Source organism: Dermacentor variabilis, chromosome 7 (assembly GCF_050947875.1).
Source record: "Dermacentor variabilis isolate Ectoservices chromosome 7, ASM5094787v1, whole genome shotgun sequence".
In the NCBI taxonomy this organism is placed as follows: Eukaryota; Metazoa; Arthropoda; class Arachnida; order Ixodida; family Ixodidae; genus Dermacentor; species Dermacentor variabilis.
In genome coordinates this window covers 154,953,178-154,974,824 of record NC_134574.1, presented here as the reverse complement: position 1 = coordinate 154,974,824, position 21,647 = coordinate 154,953,178, and the positions used below count along the sequence as shown (strand labels likewise).

The following is a 21,647-nucleotide window of genomic DNA, read 5'->3' as shown; positions in this document are numbered from 1 at the left end:
AGCAGTACAGAGAGTGATGTTTATTGTAGCCCTCGGGTCTTGGTAGTTTCGCTGCCAAAATATTTAAGTTAGACATTCAAGAAGTCTGACTGAGCAAGATTTCACACGGGTACGACGGCACACAAAAAAAAATATTTCACGCTATGTCCTTCCTGGCACTTACAGCAGCAGGCCCAAGTGCGAGGGCAGACTAGAAGGTCACAGCACTTTTGCTGCCTGTGAAGGTCCACAGTCCTTTGCATAGGCTTTGCCATCCTTGGTCTGTTGTCGGCAGTGTAGCTATTCTGACTGAGCAGGGGTGTACCTTCGTTGCAGTGGGCATCAGTAACATATATCACAACCAAATGGAGGCCTTGGGCACAAACGCAGTATGGCTTCTGACTTGATGACTAAAGCCGCACAAATGAAGGCATGCTCAAACGCTGATGGGGACACATCGAAGGCACCGGGTTGGTCCCTATGGAGGGTGTGGGGTGCGCTCTCAGACGCCCGCCGAGGAGGACGGTTCGGTGGCGAGCAGCTCGAGCAGCGTGGCCGAAGCGCGGCAGCATTGCACGCACGGCTGCTGGTGGTCGTTCTGAGCGAGCTTCTGCTCCAGCTCCACCAGCTGCCCCATGAAGTTGAGGTTGGGCGAGATGATGGGCCGCTTTGCCTTGAGGTAGCGGTACGCGTCCACCAGCGGCAGCCGCAGGTGGTGCATCAGGTAAGCCACTGTGATTGTTGGCGACCGAGACACACCCGCATGGCAGTGCACCAGCACTCTGCTCCCACTTGCATGCACCTCGTCTGCGGGAGAAAGCAGCGAACTGTCAGTACACGTGTGCGCCCAAGTTATTACAGGCCTATTGCAGCCTGTACAATAGCGGGCACGTCGCCACAACTATTGCACAAATATAACATAAAACACTTCTTGATAAAGGTTAACAGGAATTTCAAGAAGAATATCTGAGGAATAGAATGTGATTTGTAACAGAATCAACAGTGTGGCAGCAATAGTTGGCAAACTGTTCCAGTAAGAGATGGCCAGCAGGGGAAGGAAGTACTTGCGTCTGTTGATGCATTGGTGTGCAGTGGTCCATTCTTAATGAGTGCATAAATAAGTGATACAGATAATGAGACTGTTGTATATTGAAGCGACCGTGACAGAAGGTAGAGGTATTTTAGAAGGATTACTAAAGACAGTAGGTTGACCTGCATTAGTAAATTACACTCCCAGAATTTATTAGAAGCAATCTTTTACCGCGATAGGAGGCCTAGTAAGCCAGAGAAGTCTCTGTGGTGGCACCCCCGCCTTGAAGTTCCCGCATCAGCTAGCTGCGACGTGGATTTTGACAGCATCTGTTGGAACCGTGTAAATGTTTTCCCGGTGAACATGGACAAAATAACATTATAAAGATGTGAAAGACTGCACTTGGCAAGTTTTTGAAACTTGCCGCACCACAATGGCCCAAATAGGAGAAGATCATTGATTTCACGCTGACGTACCGACGCCAAACCCTAAATCAACCTAGACAGATGAAGTGTACATTCAAAAGTACTTGGTTACCTGCAGTTAAAAACGTTGAAAAAAAAAACGAAGACCAAATTTTTATCGTTTTAAGTTTCGCGCCAGTGGCGTCACGGATCTCGGAAGCATTATCTCGCGATTGGGCCGTTGTAAAAATTATCGAATGTCGCTCAATTCGGTCTCTGGCGCCTTTAGAGTGCAATGCAGTCTGTGTTTACCGGTTTAAAAAAAAGTAACTGGGGCTCAGCAGACGTCGTCGAAATCCACGAAATCGTATTTTATGTGCCGCGAAATCGCGGCGATGCGGGAACTTCAAGATGGTGGTATGGCGCAGACACCACCGACACCTCGTTTTTCGCGCCTTTTCGGTCTTCTGGAGCTTTCTCTCGTACCCTGTTATGCCCTGTTCGCTGTAATGACAGAGGAATCGACTGCGGTCGCACGACCACCCGTGTCTGTGGCGACTTGCGGCGCCCGATGTTCAAACCGGCTGGCAAGCACCAGTTGTGCGAGTCGCCGGCGCGAGCCGGTGAGTAATTATACTTTTTTTTTTTTTTTTTAGTTGCGAGCGTAGCATAATGTTAGCGGGTGCGCTTGAGGCGGGCTGTGTGAAATATCGGAGTGAAAAGAATTGAGTTTCGTAGTGCGGCGGTATCTACTTTTCGGGTCGATTGACGACAATTGGTTCGAAGTCGTGCGTTTCGCGAAACGGTTGCCCCTCCGTTTGCGCATGGTAAGGGCTGGGGCGGAGGGGTTGCGGCGCATTCCTTTGTTCGGTTGCGACGGTGAAGCGGGAGGCTTTGCACCGCGCGGAAGAAACCGGACGCGCCACAATGTTTGCTTTGTGCGAATCACCGTCGCGCGTTTCCGGTTGCAGCTCGCACGCCGGGTTCGTCCGAAAGTCGCGAACGTTCTTCGATGCAAGCGCCCGTCGAGGGGGAAATCCCCAGATTGGGGGGAAGAGGCTGGAATCGAGTGTTCGCGGAATCGCACTTGTCCAGGCCAGTGGCAAACGCGTTCGAAGCGACGACGCTTATTTAACTACGCGCGTGATCGCCGACTGCCCCATATGTGCAGCTCTAGAAAACTCTGTCGGTAGCACGTACGTCGCGCGTCGGAGCCACGAGAAGCGATTGTACGAGTCGCTAAGGAAACGTGAATAACAAACCACGAGGAAACGCCACGGCTCGCAGTTTTGCGAGTGATTAGACGTCTTTATTGAAAACTACGTGAAAGAGTAAAAAAAAATATATAAGAAGACTTATTGACAGAATAAACTTAAACATGCCCTCAGTGACTACACACGTATCGAAAATAATTACTAAATCTAACTGCACCTTTTAATTAAAACGAAGAAGCAGCTAAAAAAAAAGCTATATAGAATTCTCCACAACGTTAGTCTGGGGCGCAAGCGCTTATTCTCCTGAAAATCGTGCAAATATGGATTTTCTTTTTCTTTTGTATATCTTCTTCTGACCATGCTGATTAGAACGCGGTTCAATAGTTCCCTGTTGCCCGTGCAGAAGTAAGAAATTACGTGTCCCGCGCCCATTAAAAACCTCACGACGATCGCAAGTCATCCGTTCACAGGCAACGGGTTCGGTGATCGAGGCATAAACGGTAACGGAGGTTCCTTTTCGCGGTGACAGGTTGTTCCGCTCCGAATGTAGTGAGCAAAGAGGCCTCAAGCGGTTCAGAGAACAGCGCAAATAACTCGGGCTCAACGCAGCAGTTCCAAGACCGACAACGTCCCACGTATGTGTACACGACGCGTGCGTGGTCGTTCCGCGGCGTATGACGCGGTGAGTAGCTAGCGAACGCATCAGTTCCCGGAAAGACCTTTGACGCTTACTGCGTACACGTGGTGGATCGTCGATTACTGACGCGAAAGAGGGGGTAAGGCGTGAGCTTGACGAGGACGGCGAGAAGTGCAAAGGTTAAAGAAAAAAAAAGAATGCGGAATAACTTTTAACGACATGGCGCTTCCTTGTCGCGCACACGTTGTCTGTGGCGACGGTGTCTCCTTGCACAGACACGTGCCAAAAAAGTGCGATATGCGGCGCGGGCTGACCTCACTACAGATCTTTCCCTCTTCCTTTTTTTTTTTTTTTTAGCCCACCCGGTTAACCCTTCCGGTATACAGTGATCGACAAGCACATCTCGTACCGCATAATTTCAGGGAAAAAAATAGGGAACCACAAGTTAATACAAAAAATCGCAATGCTATACATGGAAAACAAACAAACGAAAAAAGAAACTGTTAAACAGGCATAAGTGAAAATGCACCCTTGCACCGTGCATCGGGTTAAAGAAGCCCGGGTGGTCAAAATATGAATACGGAGCCCCCCACTACACGGCTTGCCTCACGATCAGATCGTGGGTTTCTTAGCACGTAACACCCCAGAATGTAAATGACATTTTTAAGCGGAAATGAGCCAATACACCAATGTGATGCTGGCATTGTAATAATCGGGGCCGTAAAAGTACAGTGTGGATGACGCGTCCTCTTGGAAGCCGTGGGAACGGCGCGAAAAACGATGACGGAGACAAGAAAGACGCGCGCCTCAAACAAACGTGTGCGTACTCCCCTCCCCCCCCCCCTTTCTTTTTTCGATATTCCCACGCCTTCTAAGAAGCCCGACTTCGCGCCCTTCTGCGATAACGTCATATGCTAGCCGGCCAGCGTATGCGCGTGCGTCTGCAAATGCGTCACAGCTCGCATGATCTGCTCAGCGCGTCAAGTGCCCGGCGGCTCGTGCGTTCGTCGCCGCTAGCGCCCTCTCGCCAAGGCCGCGAAAGCGAATCACGTTAAAAAACGGTTATACAGCGCAATAAACGCACGCGCGCGCAACAATCCCGCGTTCGACCCCCGTTCCCTTTCGCGCTGTCAACGCTTCGGCGTGTGTGATTCACGCAACCAACCGTCACTCGACAGACGACTGGCAGACGGGCAGGCCGCCGTCTGCATCCCCGCGCGGTCGGACCGGCCGCGGGGGTCGCCGCGGCGTTTGGCGAACGCGGTGCGCTTTCAAAAGCGCGCGCGCGGTTCGAACCCCGCTGACGTCACGAGGGGGGGGGGTCCGCAGTGACGTCACGGCACGCCTCGCGGAGGGCCACGTGCTCGTCGCGAGTGTGACGCACGGTGGCAGGTAGGTTACGCAGGGCCGCTAACAATGGCCACGGCGCAGCTGCGGAACTGAGCGAACCCCTCACTGAGTCACACACACACACTCGTCTTCCCTCGATGTGCGCGGACGGGGGATTTCTCTCGGTGACGACGAGGAAGAGGGTGTCAACAGTTGCACTACTGCTGGTTCGGACTCGGTGGTGCGGTGTGCGGCAGGGGCTCGGACGCTGATGACGTCAGCGCGCGAGCGTATGCTCGGCGGATTCCCAGCGAACAACGCGTGCGAACATCTGTGCGTGCGTCAGGCACCCCCCCCACTTCCCCCTCCCCCCTTCTGTGTAGTCACTCTCGCTCGATCGGGGTGAGCGGGACACCTCAGACCCACGGCTCGCGAGTGAATACGGATATGTAAAAGCGCGCACCAACGCACAAAAAAGTAACCTCTGAGAAGAAGATATAATGCGAGTGCTGAAAGATAAACGACGGACCCTGCTAATGCAGCCGTCGATCTGAGACTGGTACCGCGCACCAAGCAGTTTTGTGAGCTGCGAGTCGGGCTCTCTCTCTGTGTCATGTTCGAACACTTCGAAACGCGACGCAGAAAAGAAGAAAGATCTCGACAATAGTTCGCAGCGCACTGCACTGCCAAAGTTACGTTATGGCCTCACTATCCCCAATATAGTTAACAAGGTGGTTTAAAGGGCCCCACGTCAAAGGCAGCATCGAAAAGATTAACTCCCTTGTTTCACGATTAAAAATAACATTACAAAGTACTCCTACATGACCGAAATTCTCTGTGCTTATGGTTTAAGAAGACTGTCAAGCAGAGCGCGCAGAAGAGTATTAACGAAGTCCATTGCCTCCCTCGACGCTCGCGCTCTCAACCTCCCGCATACCCTAAATTGCCTGAATCATAAACACTTGGTACATGCTTCCGTTCAAGCCGAATAAAGAGCAGAGGCTGTCGCAATCCCTGTTGTGTGCCGTGTTGTCGAGGCGTATACGTACGCGTCCGGAGTGGCGGGGGGGGGGGGGGGGGGTGCTTGCTGACTCATGCGTCTCACGCGCCGACTGCAAATTTCATTACGTCATCGATATGACATGAACCTGCACTTGTTATAGACGAATGTTGCCCGCGCCTGCAAAGGCACAAACCGCGGCCACGCAAATTGACATCAATTACTGCTGCATGCAGTGCACGGTTGCGTTCCAAGCGAAATCTTGAGCATTGCTTGTGGGAACGTTGGTCCCGTCATCGGTTCAAAGCTGCGAGTCTGTTTATTTTTATACGTTTTGTTTGCATGGTTTGCTTTATGCGTCGCTTGGCTTTAGGGCGCTTTAAGCAAGATCTGCGCGCAAAGGAGAAAGCTTTCTTCCAGAACTTGACTTCGCGCACTGCCGTTTGTGTGCAGTCGTGGTTTTGTCCTGGCACACGGCGCCTCTTCCGCAGTTGACGAGTGTACGTGCAGGGTGTTCCACATAACTATTGTGCCAAGAATTTAAACATGAAAGGCGCGTCGGAAGAGAATTGAACCGAACGCATACTATTCGCAATAACCTATAGCAACTTCGACAATCTTTTTGTTATTCCCATAACTGACTAAATGATTAAGTTCTAATTACCGAACATTTTAATTATTAGCTGAGGCCTTTCTATAACGCTGCGAGCCCGGTACTTCCAAGTCACGAACGGCGTGCGCGCGCGTTATCAGCGTGACACCCCAAAGGGTGCAGCTGTTTTAAGAGTGTACACTCTAAAAACAGTTTGCACCATTTGGAGTGTATATTTGTCCCACAACAATAATCGTCATCTGCCTTGCTTGCGTTTCCTTTCTCGAAGACTGGGCGCTCGCTACTTTCCTGTCGAGAATGCTGCGTCACACTGATAACGCGCATGCCGTTCGTGACTGGGAAGTACCGGGCTCGCAGCGTTAAAGAAAGGAAACGCGGGCAAGACAGATGACGATTATCGTTGTGGGACAAATATACGCCCCAAAGGGTGCAACTGTTTTCAGAGTGTATACGATCTGTCCCGCACCATCTGCGCATGCTTATACACTTAAAAAAATTTGCACCCTTTTGGGGCTTATCTTGTCCCACAACGATAATCGTCGTCTGTCTTGCCCGCGTTTCCTTTCTTTAACGCTGCGAGCCCGGTACTTCCGAGTCTCGAACGGCATGCGCGTTATCAGTGTGACGCAGCATTCTCGACAGGAAAGTAGCGAACGCAGAGTTTTCAAGAAAGGAAACGCAAGCAGGGAAACGCAAGGGTGTAAATTTTTCTAAGAGTGAAGAGTGCAGACGATCATCGTTGCGGGACAAATATACACCCCAAAGGGGTGCCACTGTTTTAAGAGCGTATACGATCTGCCCCGCACCATGTGCGCATGTTTATAGGCGCGCGGCCGGGGGCGTTGCGAGATTTCGCACGGCATCAAGCGTATGCGCGCAGCTTGGATCGATTCGGTGCACCTACCTAGGAACTGGAAGGCGTCGTCGAAGAACTGCTTCAGGTTCTGATGGCAGCTGTCCGAGGCCGGCAGGCGCTTGCACCGCAGTCCCGGACAGTGATCCGCATGCTGACCTGCCGCCGCCGTGCCGTCCGCGCTCGCGGGTTGCTGGAGCGCCGGCGTCACGTGAAGCACGTGCCCGACGCCGAGCCTTTGCAGCAGCTCGGTGTCCCTGGCGTCGCGCTCGTTGCCCAGCAACAGGAAGGGGAGCACGCACGTGGTCGGCCACTGGGACACGTCCCGGGCCTCGGCCGAGTCCGGACACTGCGGCGGCGGCGTCGGTGCGGCGCTGCTCGTGCACTCGTCGGCGAACTGCCGCTGGAACTCGCGGAAGCCACCTGCGCACAATCAGACGCGGGCGCGTTTAGTTGCGGCGTCCTTTTACGTGGGACAAACTTGCTGCATAATCACTTTATGCCAATAGATAGCTTTAGATTAGGGGACGCAAGCGGCTTGCGTACGCAAGAACTAGGGGCCGTGGTACTGCGCATGCGCGGCCGTTGGCGTCCGCGCATGCGCAGTACCGTCGCCCATAGTTCTTGCGTTCGCAAGCCGCTTGCGTACCCTAATCTAAAACTCTCTGATGACTCTGTGCTTAAGGCAATAACCGCAATATGTGTTAACAATATACGGGCACGAGAAAACTGACAGCGCGAAGAAAACCGACGGGATTGAGCGTATTGATTTTGTCCGCCTTCGTTATCGCTGCGGTTATACTGCTTTGCAGTTACTTCCTTCTGCGCATTAAGATCCCTGCACGTGAACGTTTTTTTTTTCTTTTTTTAAATCCCAGTGCCTCCTTGATCGTCTGTTTGGGCAGGCTGAAGTAGACCATGCGGTCGATTTAAATCGCCCGCAGCGCCACCTAAAGGCGAGCAGCCGCGCGCCTGGATTAAGCCTCGAGAACGACTGGACACAGTGCATTTATACAGTGCTGCCGTGGCTAGTGCGCGGAGATCGAGCTCGCAGTTTGTTGGGGGAAGGGATCTTGCAACGCGGAATGGCGCCCGACACTTATCGTCATCATCATCACCACAACAACCATTGCCACCATCATCAATAAGTCTATTTATGTCCACTGCAGGATGACTGCCCCTCCCACCGACCTCCAATTACCACTGTCTTGCGGCAGCTGACCCCATCACATGCCTGCGAATTTCCTATAGTTTCATCACGCCACGTAGTTCCCCGGTGTCCTCGACTGTGCTGGCCTTTGTTGGCACCCGCTATAGGTAACTGCAATAGGCATACCGCTTGCATATATACCTGCCCTACGCATTGCATCTCCCTGCGCGACATCAACGACCGGACCTCTATTGTTACGAAGACGGCCCCATATCCTCAGTACTCACTTCTGCTCGCCTTCTCCATGTGCGCTGGGTCGCACGATCAAGATCCGCGGCGCTCACGCCTGCGTGCGGCCCGCAAGGAGCTGCACGCTCAGCGTTCGAATCTCGCGCGCGCGCGCGTGTGTGACTAATACGCTCCATTGATCGCCTTCATCGGGGGACTACTACGGGCGAGGAGCAAGGGGGGAGGGGAGGGGGAAGAAAGAGCGACGCTGGGCGGCCGAAACGTCGCTCTCGGGTCCGTGATTCATCGCAGCGTCATCGCGCGCACCGCGTTTGACTCACGACTCCGAGCGACAGGCGATGCACCCCGCATCTTCACCGGGCGGGCCCGGCCGCTTGTGGTGCGTCACGTGACTGACCGCGTGCGAACACGTCAGCCAACCAGGGGCGTACGGACCGTGGCCTGTTCGCGCGCGCGCGCGTGTGTGTGTGTGTGTGCCGGTTGCGAGAAACTGTGTTTGCTGTAATCCCCGCACTCAGTTTGTATGGCAAATAGTGATCATTTTTTTTTTTTCGTACCGTCAGCGTCCTATAACTAACGGATGGGCCCGTCCCCTCAGCGGCTGACGCTGCTGGTGGTTGGCCACGTGATCACGCGCGTTCTCGGAGGCCGCCAGTGTGGGAAACGTATTTGTTAATAATCGGGAAATAATCGGACGCAGTGCGATGATTTGCGCTGACCGTCACTGCATCCGGCGTACACCATGGAACTGCGGTGTTTGCTGATGAAAAGCTCTCGAACCAAATTTCGCTAACTTGGTAAACAAACAGATAGCGATGAAGAAAGGCCGTTCGGTGCAAGGGGCCACACGTCTGCTTAGGAGGAGATCCTGTGGCACCATTCACGATTTCCGTTAACCTCGGATTTCTCTAAAAGTGGTTCGCAGAACAGCACTGACGGGTGGGCGCAGTCTTGGGAGGTGCCTCAACGTCGCGGCTTCAATCATCGATCCGTGCAAACGCGTGAGCTGAAACGAGAGGTCGGCTAAACGTACAGTACACGTCGTTAGTAACGACTATCACTGTCCTACGAAGTCCGCCACTGCTGCGAGATTTGGCTAGCAAGAATTGTTTTCAGTTGACGGCCGCGTATCTAGTATAATAATTTGTAAACGCCCTTCCCGCGCGGGATCTACCACTTGTGCACGCGCTCATTTTGCTGCCTCTGTGTTCACACCGTTTATCCGGCCAAAAGTTAGTGTTTCTTAAAGGGATTCTGAAGAGAGGAAAAAAAATTATTATAGCCATGTTAGTAAATTATCCTTTCGCAACGCTACAAAATCCACTCTTACCGCCGGAATACGATAGGTACGCAAGGTATACTAGGTACGCAAATATGCAAGACGGGTGGCGACGCCATCTTCAGATTCGCGCACCAGCTCGTTGTGACGTCACGCATTTTGACGCCGTCTGTTCTGGCCTATAGTTAAATTTGTATCGGTAAAGGTGAACGACATCGTATTCCAAGATAGGCAAAGGCTGAACTGACTAGGATTCAAGTACTTTTACTGAACCACAACGGCTGAAATGCGGAAAAAGAAATAATTTGCAATTCGTGACGTCACACCGACGTACCGGTTATGGGGTTTCGGCGCGAAATTTAAAAAGAAAGAGAGAAACTTCGACCGTCACTTTTTTTTTCTTCTAGTGACCTATTACCGCAATATCAACAAAATCGATGAAAGTGCTTCAAGAGTGCTTTGTCCATCTGAACTGATTCCGCATTATTCTTTGGTGTCCCTCTAATAACTTGTTTTCTGTAGGACGGGGAAGGAAGAAGGAAGAGGGAGGAGGAAAGAATGCCCGTGGGCAAGGAGTGCACGCCGGCACTGAAGACCCAGGGGGCTATGTGCTCATCGTCCAGACACTCGCATTGCCCCCAAAAAAGTAAGCGAAAGAATCGGGGGCAACGCAAGAACGTTGTCAGAACCTTCTCTCTCGAGTACGCACTGGCGTCGTCGAACACTCAGAAGGTGCCGACCACGCGATCGCTATCAGTGAAACCAAAGTCCTACACAAACAGACGCGACAAAAAAAATAAAAAGGCTGTTGCTGCAGTCGTGGCACGTACAGGACACGCCAAACGGCACCAATCGTTCGGAAAGCAATGCGACGCGGCACAATAATAGCCTCTCACCTTCAGCGCTGACAATTAACCCTCGACCTCCCCCCCCCACGCAACTCTTGTCTCTGCCTTCGTCTTTCCCGCCCGTCAACCATGCCAGAAAACAAGTTTTCACAGTTTACGAGACTCCCCCGTCCCTTCATGATCAAGAAATAAAAGGCTGCGCACAGCTCGTGTACAACCACAGACGAAGGGGCCGGAGTTGGCCCGCCGGACAAGCACCACCTTTTTGGTCGGAGATGTCGACCTTTTAAATTAGCTCAGCGAGACAGGTGATTCAGTCGAAAAAGAAAAGTAATGATGCTTAGCTTCTTCGGCTGCCAGTCCGCTAACTTCTACACAAAAGCTTGACCAAAAATGCAGCGTTAGAAACAACGGATAACTAAAGGAATCGCGGTTGAGCGACCAGTCCTGTGAACTGTGTTGCAAGACACGTCCCATAACTATTCCGCCATACACAGCGTGGTCTTAGCGCATTATGTTTCGTCGATGCCCTTTCAAGAGACAAGGGAGGCTAACAGCGAAGGGCGCAATGACGGCAGTCTCCCGAATAAATTGCGTGGTTCAACGTCCAGAAACTGCACCGCGGGGATTCTGAGGGACATCTTAAATGGAAGACTCCAGATTAATATCGATCGCGCGCCATTTTTTCAACGTGCACCCAATGCATGGTCCCACGAGCGTTTTTTCACCTCCATTCTGGCCTCATCGGGCTATGACCTCCGCTGTCGGGGATTCGAACCCGCGCCCTCGAACTCGGCAGTGCAATGCCACAGCCACCGAGCTATTATAATACCGCGGTGGCTCAGACGGTCTGCCGGTGCTCGCCGAATCAGCCGAGGCACCCCTGGCAATGAGTGACTCATCATGCGCACCAGCAGAAAAGATGCTTACAACACGTGATTCAGCAGACCCGTCGTGGTGAGACTCGGAGCGACCCGAAACTGGCAGCGCTCCAAGATGGCCAGCGGCGGAGGGCGACGGTTTTTTCCTGCTCTTAAGCAGAAAAAGAACGCTGCCCCTTCCGAAGTACACGCATTCTCACGTACATAGTGTACACACACCGGCCACAACGCCAGGTGCGCTATACGAGTGTCGTCGGGGAAGTCCCGGACTGTTGGACGACGGGGCCAAGGGCCGGAGGCTGTGACTCAGCGCGGCGGCGGCGGCCACATTTGCAGCAGCCGTCCTTGGGAGGCCGCGTCCTTTGAAGGTGAACGGCGGAACCGGACACGGCGAGGAAAGCCGGTTTCCAGGCGGCCTCGCTTCGCGTTTTGCGCCACTGTTGTGTGTTCGACGATGGTCTGTCTCCCTCCCTCGGCGCATTCGCCGCCAATTCGGCCTCTCCTTCGTTACGTCGCCCTATGCGTAGCCCGGGGCGCGAAACGCTCGACCGAAGCGCGCTCGCAGTAACCAGCGCGGCCTCCGCGGTCGCGCAGACGCAGCCGTAGTGATCTCCAGGGGAGAACGTTCTCAGAACGCGCTGCTGCACACGTCTCTCTTGGGATTCGCCTGCCCGGAGTGTTATTTCGGAAGACACCGGTCAAATTCCGCGATGTCGTCGAATTCGCCATCTTGCGAGCTGTGATTGGCTCACGGGGTCGTTACGGCTTCTCTGATTGGCTCGAGACGCCAACGCGGCGGAAGAAAGGTTCGCTCCCATTACAGACGTCGCTCCCAGTACAGACGCCGCAGATCACCGCTCAAGCTGGGAAACAAAGACCACCTGTCATGGAACATTATCGAGCACCGTTGGATGCCTCTTGGCTACGGTTTCAGAAACAGCCTCGTGTTAGAGTATTCTATATATGTCTAAACACGTTTTTCGATTGATCGATTGATTGATTGGATGATTGAGCCTCGTGTTAAAGTATTCTATGCATGACTAAATGCGCTTTAGATTGATTGATGATTGACTGCAAAACAACCTCGTGTAAGTGTATTCTATACGTGACTAAACACGTTTTTGATCGATTGATCGATCGATCGATTGATTGGAGGATTGAGGCTAGCGTTAAGGTATTCTACACATGGCTAACTACGCTTTTGATTGATTGATCGATCGATTGATTGATTGAATGGTTGGTTGGTTGGATGACTGATTGAACGAAGAGAACCCGACACGCTTCGAACAAACGGTCGGCGAGCGCACACACGGACACACGCACACACAGACACGATCGACTCACCCTTGAGCACGGCGGGCGAGGCGCCGTTCTGGCACAGCACCGCCAGCACGAGCGCCAGCGACGAGCTGGGCTGCGGCGACTCCAGGTCGCCCGTGCAGTCGTCGTACACGACGATGTCGCGCGCCTGGCGCAGCTCGTCGCGCGCCTGCCGGCAGCCGACCAGGTCCCACAGGGCGAGCCGCCCCTGCTGCAGCCGGCGCCGCGTGATGCGGTCGCCGCAGTTGACGTTCACCGCCGACCGGATGCGGCCGGCGTTGAAGCTCAGGAAGGGCCGGCAGTCGACGAGCAGCAGCCGCCGCCGCCGCTGCCACGAGTCGACCAGCTCGCCAGGCGTCACGAGCCGCACGGCGCCGCACGACAGGCGTCGGCGACGCGGCGCCGGCGACGACGACTGGCCGACGCCGGCCGGGGACGACGGCAGCTGCAGCTGCAGTCGCGGCCGGGAGTCCAGCGCCAGCGAAGCTCCGCACGACATGTCTGCGACAGGAAAGAAAGAAAAGGGAATACAACGATCCTGTTACACATGCACGACACCGAGCTCGAGACAGGAAAGAAAGAAAAAAAAAAAGTGAATGCAACGATCGCGGTTACATATATGCACGACACCGAGCTCGAAATGCGCTGGCTGGGAGGTATATGTGGGCTCTGCGTAATCACGTTAGACGAAGCAATAAAAATTTTGTTTGGGCTTACACGTTTGGGATTAGGTGAAGCAAATGCAGCGAGTTCCCGATTTAGCGGGGTAAAGTTGTAGGCCCTGCTAACGTGAAATGATTTCTTGGCGAATGTTCACCCGACTGGACCCCTCGGAACCGTATACCACGCGGCACCGTTGCAGTTTACGGACGCAGCGCCATGCACACATGTAGTGGACCACCAGGATCTCTGAAACCAGAGGGAAGGGCGGGATGGGGAGGGGCGAGCGCCCCTACAGGGTCCGTTGCAGAGTGGAGCTGACCCCTCCTTACCCCTCGCCCCCCACCTAAGAGCCAATTCCACTGACTGCCACCGGCATCCTTCAACATGCGCGCAGCGATTACTAAATCCTCAAAAACGCAAGAAACTCGTCATGCTGCAGTGACGAGAGCGACGCTGACGACACTGACCGTAGTGCCTCGCTGTAGCGACCGAGTGCAACCGATATAAGGCTGTGTGCAACGCCGAGGTAGTGTTTTAAGCATGTCGTCGCACGGTTGAGTCTCCGCGTCAAGAGCAGGAAGCAAAAATACATTACACGCTACTTTAAGCGATAAAAAGACAGAATCTTTCAACTCGTTCATTTCGCCGTCGTTTAATTCGTCATTTCGGATAATTCGACCAAACGTTGACGCCCCGCAAGATTCCTATTAACGGGAGTCGGCTGTAGTTTTCTTTTTTGTTAAAGTATCCTCAGTGTTCCATACTGTCGCTTTACCACGTGCGGTTGAGATGCTTCAGCTTTATTTATTTATTTTTTTTTTGCCAGTTCAGGTTGTTTGCAGCCAATGCGCCCTCCCACTGATCGTTTTGTTAGTTCTTGAATTATACTCCTCTAATTCAGTGCGCGTTCTCCCACCGTGAATACCATATGCAGTGCCTCATTCTTCGTCCCAACTTAATTGAGGCTGTTCCAGAATTTTCTTGGCGCCCTCGATCCAGTTTTTCCTGCACGAATATATAGGTAGCTAGTGATCATTAGCACGTTTCTTTTTCGCCGAATTCGCGCTTTTGCATTTCTTGCGCTGGATATTCCTCCCATGCTGTGCCAAGTGCGAAGTTGCAAACTGTGCTCACCGAGACTGAAACGCGACAATCGATGTGCGTGGTTACGTCGGCGATGCTTTTTCTTTTCTTTTTGTCCCGCAGGTAAGCGCTGGTTGCTGGGGAACCAAACACACAATGCTTCACGAGGACGCTTGCTTTCATTGTGTACCATGATGGCATCAAGTGCGGTGCCTCAGTGCATATATACCGTTGGTGCAAAAGAAAGAAAGAACGCCGGCAGCCGCATGTGCTCCGACTATATCGCGTTTCAGTCGCCGAGCACTGTAGTGCACTCGAATAAAGTATTGAATTAAAGTCCAATTTAATGTTGCTGCTTCTCAAGACGCTCTGTGCTCCCGCTCTATCTCGGTAAAAGTGGCTTTAAATTGTTATTGTAGCAGGGTAATCCACTAATGCAGCCCCCATTCTTCTTCTTTTTCTCTCTCTATCTATCTCCTCTTTAAATGTGTCTTTTTTTTTTTTTAACGCCAATGTGACGGCGCCCGGTTCCGCCCAGCTACCCGTGTGCGGAAGCGTCGTGCGTGCCCCCCCCCCCCCGCGCCCCCCTTCCTGCCACCCCTCCATCCCGGACGCATAAGGACAGCCCGGGCCCATCGCACGACGTCCACGCCGCCGCCGTGGTGGTGGTGGCGGAGGCGCATTCCTGGAGCACTACCTCAGGGGCTCACAATTAGCGCAATGCGCGAGGGGTGGCTGGCTGGCTGCGACGCGGGACACCTGGTGGTGGACCTTGGAGTCAGGCCAGGGATGTGAGGCTGCTGAGTCAGCCGCGGGCGGCCTCCCGAAACGGCATCATTGCCGGATGACGGTTTGGGGGGGGAGGCGGTGGGGTCTGCAGCGATTCAGGTGAAGGCGCCGAGCCGCCGTTGCTCGACGAAAGCCGCGACCGACGTCAGCCCGAAGAGACCGGGCGGAAGCGGAGTGGCTTCCCGCCCGTGGGAACGAAAACGCAAACGCGGCGACGCCGGCGGAGAGCCTTCCTTCCGCTCAGGAGGAAGTTCGCTCCAGACCGAACGCTGATCGATTCCGTGTAGCGGCAGTGCACGTTTCAAGCGCATTCGCAACGGCCATCGACGACGCTCCCGAGAGGCTCTCGGGAAGAAAAAGAAACCTGGCTCGCAAACGTACTATCCGAATTTCCGACCTTCGTGGGCAACGTATACCGCATCTCGGTAAATGCGTGCAACGACTGTTGAAGTCGCGCGGCAAGGAAACTTTGTGCGTTCGTGGCTAAGTGTTCGGCACGAAAGCGAGACGGGACAAGACAGACAATTAACTGGACAGGTGCTCGATCCACTCGCAATTAGTTTTTTTTTTTCTTCTGGAAAACACTTATGCGTATTACCAGCTGCACCCAGACATGCGCAGACATAGGTTGCTCAAAGGAAGAAAATTCAGTGCACACGTGCGTAGACATTGGTTCCTCACACAAAGAGAATGCCGTGAAATCTCAGTAAAAATTCAGTGAAAGTTTAAAGAAATCGTACCGTATTCGCTTTTTCTCAGAGTTGTACCGCTTATAAATTGCAAAACATTTCTTTTTTTTTTTTCGATGTGACGAGAAACATTTATCCGTGAGAAACCAATGGCTGAGCATGTCATGTGCATTGCTGATGCGTACACACTATGCGTGTTTCACAGAAAAGATTTTGCGAGTTGAGCAGCTGTCCCACTGTCTCTCTCGGCCCGTCTCGCTTTCGTGCTCGGGTTTTCCGCTCTGTATGATCACGTACACCAACTAGCCCAGCAGACGGTTTTGCTGAATCTTTATACGAACGGTTAGTTCGTTGTACCGAGGTTCGCCGCCTTGTCTTGCGTCACGGGACAAAAAAGCTCGCTGACGAAACGCGGCGCGTAACCGGACGCCGTCACGACAGGCTGCCTCATCGTGAGCACACACGCACTGTGTGTGCTCACTGAGACACACAAATTCGTCCCCTCGCGGACTCGTTGCGAGAGAGAGAGAGAGAGAAGCGTGTCACACTTAAGCCGCCGCTGACACCGCGGGGTCGGTGACTGACCGCGTTGCGTGTCTGGCCGGTTACACCACCGTGAGAGTCGGTCGGCGCCTTGTGGAGTAATGTCCGCGCTGAGCTGCTTGAATACGACAGCTTACAGGGACGCGTTCGATGCCGGGTTCACGCCGGTGCCATTGGCCGCTGGGGATGCCGTCACGGCGCGCACCGCCGTCGCAGCGTACAATACTTATACTCCGTCCCGGTAATTACGCGCAGCGCAGTGGAAGCTGCGGACGCCTGGGCCAACCGGGAGGACAAACGCATCTGAAGGCACGTCTATCACGCTCCTCGTCGTCCCGGGCAAGCGGTTGCGGGCGCCGCGAGCCTTGGCTTCTGCTGCACGGAACTTGGCTCGGGAGACGTCGCGATTGGTTGCGCAAAAGCGTGTCGCCGGGGTGAGGGGTGCATGCCGCCGCGTGATCTGAACGTGACCACGAGAAGCCGCCTCGACGGCTGACTCACGAGCACGCGTCGCTTTCGTTCTCATTATTTTTTTTTTCTTGCGGCCGTACAACGTTCTTCGCATGTTGTTCAAAGTAACTGTATTCACTTCGTGAGAGTGCGCTTCTGTCTCTCTCAAAACGACACGCGCCAGGCAGCACTGCGACGTACGGCCTGCCGCACCTTTGGCGACCGACTTATATAGCCGGCCTGAGTCAACGTGTACACACTTTCGCCACTCCCGACAGCGCCTAAGATTTACGGGACGGTCCTGGGTCTCTTCAGGTGTCGGTTGTGGCTGGGAGTTGCCTTCACGAAAGCTTAGTCGGCACTAATCGGAATGGCTGATAGTCCTGCATGTGATGTCTGCGGATGCGAGGAGAACATTGGCCACTTATTGTGCCGCTCCTCAGTTTCAAGCACAAACACAATCTTTGTCCAACACATTGACGAAACTAGATGATCGTCCTCTGAGCGAACAGACAGTACTAGAACACCGTTCCCACCGATCATCGGCTCAGAAGGCAGTGGAGGCACTTTCGTGCTTTCTGAGAACGTGTGGTTTGCACGAGCGGCTTTGACTCCATGACTGTCCGTGCACGTCTCTACACCCTCTCTCTCTATCCCTTCTCTCTCTTCCCCTTCTCCCTTTCCCTAGCGTAGGGTAGCCAACCAGACTATGGACTGGTTAGCATTCCTGCCTTCCTTATACCCCCATCTCTCTCTCTCTCCCTCTCTCTCTCTCTCTGGGTGTAGGAACGACACGCGAGGACGCACGCAACATTCCCCCAATGGCGTGGCAATGGGGAGGGGGGGGGGGTCATATACGTCAGGAGACACCCGGAAATTGTTGATATCCTCGACTTCCTCGGCTATACCCGGGGGGGGGGGGGGTGACAGAAGACCTATGGGCCCCGGATGCCAGACGACCTAGCTACGCCACTGCATTCCCCTCCCCCCCTCCTTTCTCTTTCACCGATGCAGACATCTATGCGTGCAAAGCATGTATTAACACTGTAATTCCCAAACACAGTTCCACATCGAGCAAAATTAGGAGAGAATACATTTGGGCAAGAACAATGAATTGTTAACTGAGTTAAAACTTGACTGCACATTAATTAGTTAATTTGTAACTGGTTCGCCTGAACCATCCACAAAATCTCGCTCCTGCGTATCAAAAACGCTACTGTATAGGCTACGTCTTAAGTTCCCTAGCTGCGCTTAATTAAAACAAAAAAAAAATATCGAGGTATGGTTACAGGGTAGCTGCGTAACCCGCTCTTATCCTTCCTGCAACGTCGGTACGTTCGCAGCATATAATTATCGCAGTAAACTCGGCCCTCGCGTCGACGGCCACGAACCGGCATGCAAACTCGTTTTCGGCTTGTATACCAGCCAACGGCAAGGTCGTCTGGAACGCATTTGAATATCGACTCGGGCTTTGGCGAACGTTCGCCCAGACTACTTAGACAGAGCGCCTTCAAACTGGCGAAACTGACTACGTTCTTATCGGCTCTTCAGAAAAGTGGTCGAAGTGTTGCACACGCTTGAGTGCAGCTTACGCTGCAGGCTGCCGCGACCGAATTGATGATATGACGCCGAATGAAAACAGCTCCGCCTTTGGCGGCCGCGGCCCACTGAACGCGTCACCTGGCTCACCATCAGCCTAATTAACAAAATTTATCCAGGCTGGGCTTCTATGGTAGGTCACTGACCTCATCAGCTGACAGCGAGAGACATCGCGGACGAAGACGAGATTTCGCGCTAACTTTTTCCGTGACGTCACGGGCTGTGGCAGCGTCTTGCTGAGGCTCGTTTCGAATCGCGAATGAAATCGACAACTTTTGTAAGCATCAGTGTAGATATATATATATTTGGGCTTGTTGGTGCAACATTTTGCTTTTTTTTTCCTGTAGCGCAAATAGCACAAGCACGTAGAAAACAGACACACACAGGCGCTCGCGAATGAAGTTGACAACATTTGTAAGCTACTGCTGCTATTACAAAAAAGGAAAGAAAAAATGAACGAAATAGGCACGAACACCGCGACAACCTTAAAATCACACTTATCGACTCCTACAAGCGTACGAGAAATTTAAATAATATTGGCCCCATTTCGCTGAATAAGTTAACAAACAGTTCAGGATAAGCCTGTGCCTCCATCCTGAACATAATCCATGAGTTTGCAAATATTTTCCGAAACACACCCGTCTACTGCATCCAACTTCCTTCGGCATACTGATGAGTAGACCGTGCAACGGTTATTGCGCGTACTGCCTACAGCTGATTTTAACGAGGATCTAATTACTTGGCGCTTTGTTCTCCAGCTGTGCTGCGGCAGCGTGACATTTGCCATTTCCCTCGGAAAGTTCTCAGCCGTGTCCTGCGCGGGCAGTCGTAAGTCAGCGCTCCACGCATTCACACACTGTCCGTGGGTCCCATCTGACGACGGAAGGCACCGAGAAAGCAAGCCATGTAAGCGAACCGTTGAAAAGTTTTCTCCGCTAGGAACGCTTCGCGTCATACGCAGTGCGTGGATATGTTGCTCCCGGCGGGTAGTGCATACCTGGCTGCAGCGAAAGTTGTGTTGAAGCGGCGGCTTTCCGTACAACAGCGTCTCGCCCTACGAAAACGCACAGGAGCGATCGAGCGGCCGTCGATTGTATGCTGCACGAACGCAGAGTAGCCGACCACACCGGGAACGGGCACATAAAAAACGCCGCTGACTTCCTTCGGAGTGCACGGATTATGATGTCATGGGTCAGGATGTCGCAGGTGGCCTTCGAGGCGACGAAGTCATTAACGCCGGCGGCAATTTGGCAAAACACCGAACACCGTTGGCACCAAGTGGTCGTTCCGTGCGAACGCCACTCATCGACGCAATCGGCCTTTTCCACCACCCGTTCAGCTTTCTCCAGCGGCACGCGGAAATGCCTGTGGGCACACGACGGAAAGAGCGGGTCTCGAAGAGATGACCGCCAAAACCTCGCTCCCGAAACGCGGCTGCAACATTCAATCGAAGGTTTCACTTCGGCGCGTGTCTCAAGCAAGATCGCTGTGTCTGGGTGCGAGCGATCGGCTGATCTCGAGTAGTGCCGATGTGCAAAAGAATGCGGCTAGGGAGGAAAAAGAGAACTAGAGGTGTCCCCCTTACCTGTTGAAAGTGTTGACAGTCGGTCAGTGCAGGAGGTCTCGGACTCCTTCTCGCGAATCCTTCGACGACGGCGAAGACGGATCGAGGGGCTCGAGAAAAGACGAGATCAATCCGGGGCACATGAGCGCGATCCGCACGGCACGTCGACAGGCAGCGCTCTGGCCGAGCTGAGTCGGCTTGCGACAGCAGCGGCAGCCGCCGATGAGTCACCTCCGTTGCGTGGCGCAGCCTCATCGCCGGCGCGACTTTGCCGCCGCTACTGCCGCTGGAGGCCGCTGGCTCAACCGCCGCGCACACGCGGCAAACCGGCGGGCACTGCCCCAATCGGCCGTGACGTCAAAAATACGTCACCCGCAACAAGCTCCGCCCGGCGAAGCCGCGCTGAGGCCGTGGAGATGCCATGGAGATTTTTTCACTTTTCTCCACGGAGGATGAGGGCGATGGGGGTGAGAGAGGTGAAAGCAGCGAAGGCAGGCGCGGCAGGGATGTAGAAGGCTAGTGGAGCGATCCCTCTTTCGTAAAGGACGCGGAAAAAAAACCGCTACTCGGGGGCGCCTTTTGTCACCAGACGGCGGCAGAAGCGCGACACGGAAGACGCTCAGCCCCGAGCTTATCGCGGTTATCGCGTCCTTTTGCGCTGTTGTTGCCAAAGGGCATTCCTGACTCCTAGTGGAGTTCGCTAGACAGTTGTTGAGCCATGAGCACATCACGGAAACAATCGAATATGAGCGAGAGATCGAGTGACTGTCGCAATCGCTGGTAGACATTTTACAGCGAAGCTGTCTATGGCTAGGGTCTGGCAAAAAGTGGGTCCAAGTTGACGAAAATCATCATTCGGGCCGATCGTGATGGTAGTGAAGTGTCCAAGCTCAGTGGCACATAACCATGTGGGCTCGCAGACTTCTAACGCGCCCTTGAAATACCCTTGTCACACGTGGGACCCAAGGATGTCCCAGGCACAAGGGTAGGAACCGATGTTTTTGAAAAAACGTTTTGTACAACTTTTACACCGAAACTGTCAATGGATAGGAGCTGGAAAAAAAGGTGTCCAAGATTTTGACGAAAATGATCATTTAGGCCGATCCTGGTGATAGTGAAGGGTCCAAGCTCAATGGCACAAACTTCTGTGGGCTCGCAGGAGTCTAAAGCGCCCTTGAAATACCCTTGTCACACGTGGGACCCAAGGAGGTCCCAGACACAAGCGTATGCTTTTCACAAAATGTTTTGTACAACCTTTACAGCGAAGCTATCAGTGGTTAGGATCTGGAAGAAAATGTGTCCGAGATATTGGCCAAAATCATCATTTAGGCCGATCCTGCTGATAGTGAAGGTCCAAGCTCAATGGCACATACACTTGTGGGCTCGCAGACCTCTAACACGCTCTTGAAATACCCTTGTCACACGTGGGACCCAAGGAGGTCCCAAGCACAAGGGCAAGAACCGATGTTTTTGACGCAACG

At 53.3% G+C, this 21,647-nt stretch overlaps 1 protein-coding gene across 1 annotated transcript; it reads right to left on the bottom strand.

Annotated features, from left to right (window-relative positions):
- LOC142588207 (dual specificity protein phosphatase 10-like) lies at positions 1–20,463 on the bottom strand. Its single transcript, XM_075699740.1, has 4 exons — positions 20,188–20,463; positions 12,811–13,287; positions 7,111–7,482; positions 1–786 (listed from the first exon to the last, which is right to left on the bottom strand). The coding sequence occupies exons 2-4, from the start codon at positions 13,283–13,285 to the stop codon at positions 482–484; spliced, it is 1,152 nt and encodes a 383-aa protein (XP_075555855.1). The 5' UTR covers positions 13,286–13,287; positions 20,188–20,463; the 3' UTR covers positions 1–481.
- Between the last annotated feature and the right edge of the window lie 1,184 nt (positions 20,464–21,647).

What these genes read in the sequence shown, in the direction of transcription:
- LOC142588207 (XM_075699740.1), bottom strand. Translation starts at nt 13,285, where the DNA reads ATGTCGTGCGGAGCTTCGCTGGCGCTGGACTCCCGGCCGCGACTGCAG. An exon ending in CTCGCCCGCCGTGCTCAAGG is followed by an intron (nt 7,483 to 12,810) that starts GTGAGTCGATCG and finishes GATTGTGCGCAG; the next exon opens with GTGGCTTCCGCGAGTTCCAG. An exon ending in CGACGCCTTCCAGTTCCTAG is followed by an intron (nt 787 to 7,110) that starts GTAGGTGCACCG and finishes TTTCTCCCGCAG; the next exon opens with ACGAGGTGCATGCAAGTGGG.